Source organism: Notechis scutatus, unplaced genomic scaffold, assembly GCF_049901735.1.
Source record: "Notechis scutatus isolate UNSWTSFEM ecotype Mainland unplaced genomic scaffold, rNotScu1.2 NSCUCTG74, whole genome shotgun sequence".
Lineage (NCBI taxonomy): Eukaryota > Metazoa > Chordata > Lepidosauria > Squamata > Elapidae > Notechis > Notechis scutatus.
Window position 1 is genome coordinate 100,122 of NW_028263123.1, and position 12,996 is coordinate 113,117.

Here is a 12,996-nt window from a genome sequence, read left to right on the forward strand (position 1 = left end):
TGTCTCTGAGGCTGTATGCAATATTCAGATGTGGTCTAACCAATGTAGAATATGGAGGAACCATGATTCCCTCTTATTTTTCACACTTCATGCCTGCTGATTCTGCACAGACTCTGTGCATTTTTCACCTGCATCAGACAAAGAATATCAGCAACAAGCTGCTCATGTTGGCTCATGTTGAGCTTGTGATTCATGAAGAGAGAGATATTCTTTTCACATGTGCTGCTGCCCAGGACGCTCTCTACAATTCTAAATATGTGCCTTTGATTTTTTCTACACAAAAAGAAGGACTTGGGTGTTTCCATGTTGAATTTTATCCCCCTCCCAGAAAAAGGAATTTAGATTGGTGTTGTTAACTTATTCAATATTATAAAAGTTTTAAAGTAAAAGTTATTACTTTCCATATAAATCAGACATTCTTATGCCTCATTATATTTTCTCTCTGATTCAGATCAGGCCTCAGTAGGATAATGTAGCATTTGGGGAGAAAGATGCAAGCCAAGAGACCAGCCCCAGAGGCCAAGATGGAGAAGATCTCCACAGCCACCATGGACTTCCCTTTGGTGCTCAGGTAACTGGGGAGGAAGGTGATCCAAACACTGCAAAAGACCAGCATGTTGAAAGTAATAAACTTGGCTTCATTAAAACTGTCAGGCAATTTCCTAGCCAGAAAGGCCACGGTGAAACTGATGAGGGCCAGGAAACCCAGGTAGGCAAGGACAGCATAAAACATTGAAGCTGAGCCTTCCTGACATTCAGAAATGATCTCACCAGTCAAGGAGTGGAAGTCCAAGTTGGGAAATGGAGGGGAGGTTACCAGCCAGGTGACACAAAGAACGGCTTGGATCAGGGGACATACTATGACAATGGAATTTGTCAGTGATTTTCCTAAGAGTTTCCTTGACCTGTTCCCTGGCTCGGTGGCCATGAAGGCCAGAACCACCATGACAGTTTTTGCCAAGACAGAGGAAACTGCAAGAGAAAAGAGAATGGCAAAGGCAGTTTGTCGGAAGAGACAGGTGAGCTTCCTGGGTCGACCAATGAAGAGGAAGGAGGAGAGGAAGCAAAGCAGGAGGGAGACCAGGAGGAGGTAGGTAAGATCTCTGTTATTGGCCTTGACGATTGGTGTGTCACGATGTTTAAGGAAAACTGCCAGGACTCCCAATGTGATCATGGAGAGAGAAAGAGTGAGAGAAACTAAAGCATATCCCAGGGTGTCTTGATAAGAGAGAAAGTGGAGCTTCTTGGCAATGCATTGGACGTAGTCCTTGTTGGGATACTGGTCTTCTGGGCAGGGATCACAGGAAGCTGCATCTGAAATAAACTCACTTTACATTTGGTGGTATATAAAAAAGGGGCAAATCATCCTTCAATATTGATTTATTCAATATTGAAGGTGATTTTTCAAGAGGCAATTAGAATTTTTGTTTTTTTCTGAAGACTTCAATTCTCATCCAAGAAGTTTAAAGAAAAACCAGAAAGTCCCGTTTCCTCTTGAAAAAGCACCTTTGGGACAAATAGGTTCTCTACGTTGGATTTTGGATTGACTCATTCTGACTATTTGCTTCTATAGGGAAGGGCAGGAAGACAAAGTTAGGTGGATCTCCCCTTTCTCCAAAAGGTCTATCAACCTCCTGGGAGACTGAAAGCGCCGACAGAAGATGCTCATCTTAAATAATAAAAATTAAAACTTGACCCTCAACAACCCACTCCTTCATGGAAAGTTTGATTGCTGGTTTTCTTGATGGGTTGCAAGAGAAGGACTAGAAAATCTAGAAAGGGAACCCATGAATTCTGCCCTGAAACTATCCTGCATTAAATTGCTGTGGAGCAGGAATGGTGGCTAGGCGGATAATTTAGATCCATCAACTCCAAGATTCTGCTGCAAAGGATGAATATTTTGAAAAATGTCAAATCCATTAAACAAACTTCATAGTTGTTTCTACTGAATGGTTTCCTTCATCTTGGAAGATCTACACTGAAAGTGTGCTCTACCTGTCTGATTAGATATAGTCCCTTCTGGACAAGGGGCACATTGGTAGCAGCAAACTTCCTTGCCTTCTGGAACTCTCTTTCTCTCTCCTGCCTGGCACCTCTTGATGCCACACCTGGCAAAGGGCACCTTCTAGAAGAGAAAAGAGAAATGCTATAAGTGGCCTAAGCAATTAATATGTTTCATGTATTCATTTGTACATTTTTGTTTCCATTGTCAACATGTTTACAAAGGGTCTATTGGAACCCAGGAAATACTATAGGGGGATTAAAGCCAGTGACACTCCACACCACCGATAGATTCTAGAGATTGGAACTGGGACTTGGCACATAAAAGAAGACTTGGGAATTGAGCTACAGCTTTCCTAAAACGAACAGTCATGGGAATCTAATTGAATGGGAATCGTCTATGGAAACAGGTGTTGGCTGCTCTAAATGCATCCTGGATTTCAAGCAGAACGTCAAATATTTTACATGCAAACCATGTTTTTGTAAACAGATGGTCGCCAAATTTGTGATTCAGTGACCTGTTTTCCAGTAAGGAGGAAGTTTTGAATCCCCAGAAGAGAAAGAGTCTTTTGCTGAATTTATTTGACCTTCCAGCTCACCTTTCTTGACCAGACAATTGCATTGGAGTTGATGGTGAAATCCTGGCCTGGGGGAGCCCCAGGATCTATTTGTCCAACTTTCACAGGGACAAACGATAAATTGGGGAGGAAAACCCAGTTCAGAAGATCATAACCAGCAGATCCCAGTCCATTTTCTGAGAAGGAGATTTCATCACCAGCACTGTTGTTGAACTGGACATTCCTCAAATAGGGAAGAAGCTGAAAGAAAAGAGATCTTCAGAAATTGGAGTCATTGGCTGAAAGCCCCAAATGAGACATAATGGCTGCTATCATTCTGGGCTGGTCACCGTCTTAGGAGATTTTCCTGAATATGGACAACTGGAGGACAGAAGGGAAAGGGGGACAACGACATGATTAAAACCTTTGAATAGATGAAGGGTATGAATAGGGTTCTAGAAGGCATTATTTTCGATCCTAAGCAAGAATGAGGAGCATGGGAGACATGGCCTCAAAATGACAGGAGGGATGTTCAGAAATAATGTTAGAAAGGATTCCTTCACAGAAAGAGTAGAGGAAGCTTGGAACCAACTCCCAGTGTAGGTTGTGGGTCAATCATCAGTATCTGAGTTTAAACATGCTTGAGATAAACACATATCCGTCATCCAACAACAAATTAAAATGAAATAAAAATAATTTGTAAAGAATAATAAAAAAATAAATTAAAGAGAAATAAAAAAGTTAAACTCAAAGGGCAGACTTGATGGACCATTAGGTTTTTTTCTGCTGTCCATTTTCTATGTTTCTGTCAGTGTTCCAAGTAACACACCCACAGCAAACAAAACTCCAAGGAAGGCAATTTCCTCAAAGAACAATTTTTTTGGATATATCATATTGGCACAGGCTGGTGAAAACCGACTCTGACTATTCCTGAAGTTTCCACCTAATTAAAAGTAAATGTTTTTCACTTTCCCAAAACAATTAGTCACATGGTCCAATCATGTTACTATCCAGTTGCTGGGTAACTCCTCTCCCCTCCTTCCGAGCATATGCAGGAATGTCCTTGGTTCCCAAGAGAAAGTATTTTGTTTAGGTTACAACACCCCAATTATCTCCATTCTCCCCTCCCTGTCGCTCTCCTTCGGTGTGTCAGCATAAAAGTCTCAAAATGGCCTCAGACAGGCCAGCTTCAGAGTTGACAGTTTCTTTGTTTCTAATTAAGAATGTCAGAAAACGTTTCTTTAATTCTCTCTTAATCTTTCATCTCTTACTTCTTGTCCTGCCCTAAAGTGCTTTGGATTAGAAGTCAACCCCTTCTTCTCTGTGACAGCCCCTCAGATGTTGGAAGACAGCCATCATGTCACCCCTAATCTTACTAATTCATCAGGTACCTAGTTCTTGCAACTTACAAAACCATGAAAACCAAACTCCACAGCAAGGAAGCACTGAGGGGCATAGGAGATGGGTGTAAGAGTGGAAGGACATTGAGGTGGAGAATTAAAAGAAGGAGGGGTATTTGGTGGAGTGAGCAAGGGGGCTCTGAAACTGCCACGGCTGAGCAAAGTGGAGCTGAGCCTTTCAGCCTTATGAGCCTTCCTAAGATGCAGACCAGTTATAGAAATCTGGCCACAAGAAATTCTTTCCTCCCAAGGAATGTGTGATGGAGAAGAAACTCAGTCAAATGGAAAATTGCATGGTTATAACACAAGAATCAAGGCTGGAAGGGAGAGGACGCTATAGGGTGAAGTGTTGGGTAAAGGGGAGTTAAACCCTGGAAAATGGACCAGAATTCCCAATCCTTAAAAGTGAAAGCTGCCAAGGAAAGGAGGTTATGCTGCCTTCCTGGCCAAAAAAAAAAAATAGAAACTAGAATGAAAGAGCAACTGATAACTCATTTAGAAATTGTTGTGGGACCAAAATGCAGGACCCGAACAAATAATCAAGGCTCACTACTTAATTTGTCTTTAAGATGCACCTTGGAGGAATTTTCTCCAGAAATAATGGGAGGTACGCCTGCAGAAAAAAGGATGAACTTATTATATTTATGCATTTCAGAAAAGAGGAGAAAATGATATTTTAATTCATACACATGTAACAATCTAAGTAAGCATGGACTTCCAGTTTGAGCTTCTTCGGCGACAAACCAAAATCCACGATCATGCACGGTTTCGATCCGTGCTCGCCACCGGAGTGCCCCAAGCTGGCTGGATTTGGGGCTAAGCCATCCCATAGAGGTGGTGAAGAGGGGGGAGACCACCAGCAGGGTCGAGGAGAGCCGCATCTCTCCTCCTCAGCTGGCCATTACTCCCTTTCCCAAAGGCAATTGCAGCGGTGGTCAGAAATGGCCACCTCAAAGAAGAACTCGACCGGAAAAGAATGTGCAGGAGGGAGATAAGAAGAGATAGTTTTGGTTGACTGAGTTCAACTGAAAAAACAACAACTTAAGTTACCCTGGAATTTGAACTGTAAAAAATAACATTGTTCCCAAAGAAGACTTTGAGGCAGCAAAGGAGAGAGGGAAGGGAAAGGATTTGGCTTTTTTTTCTTCCCTTCCTTATACTGACAGCTAAGAGATTTAAGTAAGAAATTGACAAATATCCACTTTGACATCAATAGGCATTTAAGCTGAAAATAAAATGTCAAAGGGGTAATAAAGACTTTTTGATACTCAAAAAACTTTAAAAGCAGGAAAGGAGAGAAACGGAAAGCATAAAAGGGCAGGATCTGGTAAAAATGGAGGAGACTGCCTGGAACTAAAATGAACTTATAGTGAAACCTTAACAACATTCCTAAAAGATACATTCTAACTGAAACTTTGCAACAAAATAATAGAACCCCAGGAAGAGAAAGTGGAAAAAAGAAGCAAGAAGAAACACTTTTGGATTATTTGGATTACTTGGTGATTTTTGGATTTTTGGCTACTGGGTTTAAATGACTAAGATTATATATATATATATATATAAACAAAAAGCAGCCGTTTCAGAATTAATTCAAATCTAAAACAAACCCTCACAAGAGAACGGCTGGAGTAAATTCCACTACACAGCAATAAATCCACACTCTGTCCGGCAATCCTGGCGTGGCAGTAAATCACAAGCCTCAGAGAGTTTGCTGCATATATATATATATATATATATATATATATATATATATATATATGGATCTTTGGTTATTGGGTTCTCTCCCGCGTAAGATTCAAAGTATCTCAGGCAGCGTTTGGCGAGGTCCCACTGCCATCTTCAGGCTGGTGCTTTCAGCCGAAAGCACCAGCCTGAAGATGGCGAGTGGGACCTCGCCAAACGCTGCCTAGATACTTTGAATCTACGCGAGAGAGAACCCGAATAACCAAAGATCACATACAAATACCATGAGAACCTCAGAAATATATATATATATATATATATATATATATATATATATATATATATATATATATATATATATATATATATATATATATATATATATGTTTTCTTAAGTTTTCATGGTACTTACATGTATGGTGTTCGGCTTGGTTCGGTATTTTCCCACGTCATTGTAGTTCTTTTAAAGTTGTAGCAACGTTTCAGCAGAATCTCATCTGCCATCATCAGGCTTCTGTATTGTGTCCGTCTGTGAGTCAGACTTTTACAGTGGTTTCAGATTTGAATTTGGGGCAGCCTATTGCTGTGCCAGAATGGTTTTTCTTCATCCTGATTGGTTGGGAGTCTTGGTCTGTGTTTATTGGTCTCGGAGTTTGCTGTGTTCTGCTTGATTGGTGTCTCTAATATCTTCTGTCTGTTTTTTGGCTCTTTTGTATCTTGATTGGCTGGCAGCATTGTGTTACTTTAATGGAGGTCTTTAGTGCAGCTTGGCTTCGGGTAAATGGACGGCTATCATTAGTTAGGAAGCTGGGTTTCATCTGGGTGCCTGGTTGGGATGTGTTTGAGCTGGAGGTATCAGGGGGATCTGTTTGTGCCCAGGTGTTTGCCTGGCTTGTGGTGTGGAGATTTTTTGTTTGTGAGTGCAGGCTTCCAAATGATTGACAGCCTGTCTGCTATTTTTTTGTCTGTTTTGAAGGCAGTCCTGATGTGATGTCTGTGTAGTACCTTAGACATCAGGACTGCCTTCAAAACAGACAAAAAAATAGCAGCCATCCTTAGCAACCCCAAAGATAAAATTGACCTGGAAAACCAAGGCATATACGAAGTCCCCTGTGCATCATGCCCGGCCACATACATTGGACAGACCAATAGAAGAATAAGCACCCGCCTGGATGAACACAAAAATGCAGTCAAAAAGCTGGAACACACTTCCTCACTAGTCCAACACATGGAAGCCACAGGTCATAGCATCAACTTCAATGGCACCAAAACCCTGGCCACTATAGAAAACCCGAATCACAGAATCATCAGAGAAGCCATAGAGATTGAAAAAAGACCAGAAAGCATGAATAGAAGAGATGATTCCACCAGGCTGTCAATCATTTGGAAGCCTGCACTCACAAACAAAAAAATCTCCACACCACAAGCCAGGCAAACACCTGGGCACAAACAGATCCCCCTGATACCTCCAGCTCAAACACATCCCAACCAGGCACCCAGATGAAACCCAGCTTCCTAACTAATGATAGCCGCCCATTTACCCGAAGCCAAGCTGCACTAAAGACCTCCATTAAAGTAACACAATGCTGCCAGCCAATCAAGATACAAAAAGAGCCAAAAAACAGACAGAAGATATTAGAGACACCAATCAAGCAGAACACAGCAAACTCCGAGACCAATAAACACAGACCAAGACTCCCAACCAATCAGGATGAAGAAAAACCATTCTGGCACAGCAATAGGCTGCCCCAAATTCAAATCTGAAACCACTGTAAAAGTCTGACTCACAGACGGACACAATACAGAAGCCTGATGATGGCAGATGAGATTCTGCTGAAACGTTGCTACAACTTTAAAAGAACTACAATGACGGGAAAATACCCGAACCAAGCCGAACACCATATATATATATATATATATATATATATATATATATATATATATATATATATATATATATATATATATATATATATATGTCATGTCTCCCCTTTAATTGCAGGTGAGCAAAACAAAAAGCAGCCGTTTCAGAATTAATTCAAATCTAAAACAAACCCTCACAAGAGAACGGCTGGAGTAAATTCCAATACACAGCAATAAATCCACACTCTGTCCGGCAATCCTGGCGTGGCAGTAAATCACAAGCCTCAGAGAGTTTGCTGCATGTCTTCACTCCCAATTAGTCACTTTGCTTCTGGCAAATTCCACCAGCCCAGCCGTGTCCTTTTATTCACTTATGGAGCGTGCTAATTTCCCTAATTAATTACTAGCTCGACGCTTCCTTTCTAACTGAGTTTGTCGTCTCAGCCTCCTTCTGTTTCTGACGTCTAGCCATAAGTTCTCCAAATTTTCATCTCCACTGGAAAACTCTCTCATGACTTCCCTGTCAGCCATTCCCGGCTGCTGAACAGATAAAGAACCAGAGGAGGTTGAAGGTCCTGACAACTCTATTAATTCAGGTCTATCTTCCCTTGTTACATCCATCTCCTCATCCTGGTTACTATCCAAATCACTAAGCAATGCCGGCTCATATTTTGCTGCCATATCCTCATCACTTGAACTCATATCTGCCACAGGAGCAGAATCCAAACCCGGAGCCACAACATACATACATACATACATACATACATACATACATACATACATATATATGTTTTCTTAAGTTTTTGCGGGTACTTACATGTATGGCATTCAGGTTTGTTTGGGTATTTTCCCACGTTATTGTAGTTGTGCTTTTAAAGTTGTGCTTTTAAAGTACAACTTTAAAAGCACAACTACAATGACGTGGGAAAATACCCGAACAAAGCTGTATGCCATATATATATATATATTAAAAGCACCTAAGCCATGCCCACAGAACTGGTTGTTAAAAAATTTGAATCCCATCCCTGGCAGAGTGGGCTTCATATGGGTCAATGCCAACATGTTGCTCCTAATAAATCTTTTGGATCCTTTTGAAGCTTGGCTCAAGGCTCATGATTTAATTAGGGCAATCTCTGGAACCCCAACACTGGTTTTATGCAGATTTGATGCAGGGATATGATGCCATAAAGATATTTAACTCAAGAAATTGACATGGGGAGCTTCCTCTCTAAAGATCTGTGGCCTGAATAAGATCTGTCTTGACCTGAACTGTCCTGACCCAACCTAGTTCCAAGAAAGCAAACACAAGACAAAATGTCCAAGGGATAATAAAGACTTTTGGATACTCAAAAACCTTTAAAAGCAGGAAAGGAAAAATGGAGGAGACTGCCTGGAACTAAAAGGAACTTATAGTGAAACCTTAACAACATTCCTAAAAGATACATTCTAACTGAAACTTTGCAACAAAATAATAGAACCCCAGGAAGAGAAAGTGGAAAAAGAAGAAACAGTTTTGGATTATTTGGATTAGTTGGTGATTTTTGGATTTTTGGCTATTGGATTTAAATGACTAAAATCAAATATATATATATGTTATGACTCCCCTTCAAATTCAAGCAAGCAAAACAAAAAGCAGCCGTTTCAGAGTAATTCAAACCAAAACAAAGTCCCACAAGATAACGGCTGGCATAAATCCCAATCCACAGCATAAATCTTTACTCTGTCCGGCAAACCTGTCGTGGCAATAAATCTCAAGCCTCAGAGTTTCTGCTGTAACGTCTTCACACTCAATTAGTCACTTTGCTTCTGGTGAATTCTACCAGCCCAGCTGTGTCCTTTTATTCCCTTAGGCAACGTGCTAATTTCCCTAATTATTGGCTTGCTCTCCTCCTTCTTTCTAACTGGATTTGTCTCCTTAGTCTCCTTCTGTTCCTTACGTTTAACCACAAGTTTTCCAAATTCTCATCTCCACTAGAAGATTCTCTCATGCCTTCCCTGTCAGCCATTCCCGGCTGCTGATCAGATAAAGAACCAGAGGAGGTCAAAGGTCCTGACAATTCTAATACTTCAGGTCTGTCTTCCTTTGTTACATCCTTCTCCTCATCCTGGTTACTATTCAAATCACTGAGCCATGCCGGCTCATATTTTTCTGCCATGTCCTCCTCACTTGAACTCATATCAGCCACAGGAGCAGAATCCAGACCCGGAGCCACAACATACATACATACATACATACATACATACATACATACATATTTGTTTTCTGAGGTTTTCGCGGGTATTTGTATATGGATCTTTGGTTAAAAGCACCTAAGCCATGCCCACAGAACCAGTTGTTAAAAAATTTGAATCCCATCCCTGGCAGAATGGGCTTCATAATGGTCAATGCCAACATGTTGCTCCTAATAAATCTTTTGGATCCTTTTGAAGCTTGGCTCGAGGCTCATGATTTAATTAGGGCAATCTCTAGAACCCTGACACTGGTTTTATGCAGATTTGATGCAGGGATATGATGCCATAAAGATATTTAACTCAAGAAATTGACATGGGGAGTGTCAGTGTGTGCTCCCTTCGAGATCCAAGAAAGAAATACTCAGACTCCATGAATTAGAGCAAAGTTCTCCTTTTACTGGAAATCAAAGTGGAAGCTACAGATTGAATTCTGAATCTAAAGGATTTGGCGCGCAGGTCACACATACAAAGGAATGGAATTGTTCCCACCCCCAAAGTCCAAATGACTCTTCCAATTAAAAGTTCTGAATATGATCATGTGGGCATCTTCAGGTGGTGATGAGGCCTCTGTCCGCTGACCTTGACATATTTTGATAAAACCTCGCAGCTGCACAAAGGGAAAGAAAGCTAGCAAGGAAATAGAAAGTTAAAGACAAGAATTTATACACCCCTCCTCTTTCTACCCACAGCACAAGAATGTGACACCTCCAGCTCTCTTCCCTCCAAGTTCCCCCTCCCCGTTGCTAATGACAGCCTAAAGAAAGCAGTGAGCATAGCAGCAGAGAAGATGCAGAAAAGATGTAGAAGATATCTTGAGACTGACAGGGAGCTTCCTCTCTAAAGATCTGTGGCCTGAATAAGATCTGTCTTGACTTGAACTGTCCTGACCCAACCTAGTTCCAAGAGAGCAAACACAAGACAAAGGCAGCAGCACAACCTTTTATTGGTTCAGCTAAGAATTCTATTTCTTCACAGATAAAAGGCTGCTTCCAACTAATCAGCTCTGACAAGAAAGAGCCTTGCCAAATTTTTGCAACGCTGCCAAAAAACAACAGATAAGAAATAGTTTCTTATCAGTACAACAGTCTTAAAATACCAACTGTAATGTCCACAAGGCTGAGTTTCAAAATGTCTTTGCTTCCTACAAATAATGTTCTCTGCACAGCTGCCTTTTATCTTCTTGAAGGAGGGGCCATTACCTTGCAGCCTTATTCCCGAGTCGCCCGTGCTGTTGTAGCTGCTCTTTCCTGCGAGCAACCCTGCGTTCATGCGTGCACTTGGCACAGGCTCCTCGGGAACCTCCTCATTGCTCCTGCCAGCGCCCACAATCTCTGAAGGCAGCAGTCCACTTCCTAATGGTCCTGGCCCCTCATCTGAGTCCTCGCTCTCCTCAGCCATCTGCACCTGCTGTCGGATAATCACCACATCAACTAAGAAGGCAGAAACAGTCCATTGACTTCAGTTTTGAGGGCAAGGTATAGTTTTGCCAAAGTCAAAGGAAGTACAGTAAGGCAAAGCCAAGTTTGAGAATCCCATGTCAATTCCCTCATAAGCTCCCTCTTTTTCCCAGGCTTGTCCTCCCATTGGCCCCTCATGCCCAATTATAATCAAAAGGGAAGTTTTTGGCAGTTCTTGGAAAACAGCTGCACTTTTCTCTCTGGCTGGTTGTCCTTCAGATGTTTTCTCCTGCTGGCCCAAAGTACATCAGAGGTGCTCCATTCCCCTTCCCAAAAAGCTTCCCTCCACTCCAGCATCTATGGCAGGCTGGCACTCAAGTAACACAAAAGAAGAAGTGAGGTGGCAGATCTGACACCCAGAGATTACCTGCCAGGACTGGACATTTGAGATCCTCTCTCCAAGTCTCAGCATGGCTGGTCGCCCTCTGGATCCATGCATTGCATGTAATGCGTGTGCCAGAGCATAAATGGCATTGTAGATATTGTAGCTTTCTCCAGTCATGCTTGTTTCAAACAGATAGGATGACAGATTCTGTACATTCTCCTTTCCTGTACATGGTTTTTTCCCCTTTGGAGGGGTCTTTCCAGGCTTGTGGATGTTGCAGTCAAAGACCCATTCCCACCATAGTGGGAGAAAGACATCTTCTTGTGCGTTCAAAGGGTCTAAAGACAGGAGAAAACGGCTGAATTCTGAGACATCCCCAGTGTGGTGCCTAAAATTCAAAGCCCCATGGAAGGGCTTTATATTTTTCAACAGATATTGAGATTTCAGCACATTAAGTTTCCATTTGGATGTAAAGATCCAAACTTTCAGAAATGATGCTTTTCTAAGTATGCCATAAGCATACACAACTGCGTGTACATTTGCAATAGTATTAGAGTCTCCAAACAGAATAATCACTTCCCCTTTAGACCAAGTGTTGAAAATATGTTGTAATTTTGAATCTGAAGTAGCAGAAAAGTCAGATTTCATCACTTCAGCAAAAACAAGGCAGATCTCCTTCTCCTTGAGCATTGGCACCAGAGATGAGGTGAAAAGTTCTCCATCATCATTTTCAGGGGCCACCAGCCCAACCCAGTTCCACTGGAAATACAGGAGCAGCTGGACTAAACCCACATACTGAGCAAATTCCTTGGGATTGATCCGGAAGAAGGAAGGATGAACTCTTCTCTCTCCCTCAGAAAACTCAAAGCCAACACCAAGCTGGAGAAAATGAAAATCCTCTTTTAGAGACAAAGTGTTGACTTGCAAAGCTTCCCTGACCTGCTCCCGAGTTTCCATAGGCTGGGGGATGGGCCTTGCAGCTGCACCAAGGAATTCGCACCTCAGTCAAAACAGGACACAGCCTTGCCAGCCAAAGTCAAAGCCATCTCCATGGAGACCCACAATGGCTGGAGGGAGTGACTTATACGACCCACAACATTGCTTCATTGGATAATGTGACTGGTAACACACTTTGGGGGGAGGGGAAAGAGGGTCAGAGCCAAGGTGCAAATTGAGTGAAGTGAGAGCTGGCTTCCCATAGGTAGAGCCAACATGGTGCTCCTAATAAACCACTGGATTTTTCTTTCTAATTGGCTTGAGACTGCTAATTTTATTATGGAATTGGTCAGAACCCTGACACAATGTACACTTTAATGGTGACTTTAAGGGCCCCCATTGTGTGATTTCTTGCCCCACCAGTCAGATTTACTCATTGTGAGTGAAAAGCTTCATCTTCCTCCCTTCTAAGGAAGAGACATCGGTGACCTATTTTGCCTGGCTGTGATAGATCATAAGTCAAAGGAACAAAACATCCACAC

The 12,996-nt window shown here is 41.9% G+C and overlaps 1 protein-coding gene across 1 annotated transcript; it reads right to left on the reverse strand.

Moving 5' to 3' along the window:
- Positions 1-266: 266 nt before the first annotated feature.
- LOC148128629 (vomeronasal type-2 receptor 26-like) lies at positions 267-2,047 on the reverse strand (the record flags this gene model as incomplete). The annotated part of the gene is made up of 2 exons (XM_087948693.1): positions 267-1,314; positions 1,996-2,047. Coding segments are annotated over 2 exons (957 nt in total), but the record flags the coding sequence as incomplete, so codon positions are not given.
- Positions 2,048-12,996: the final 10,949 nt, after the last annotated feature.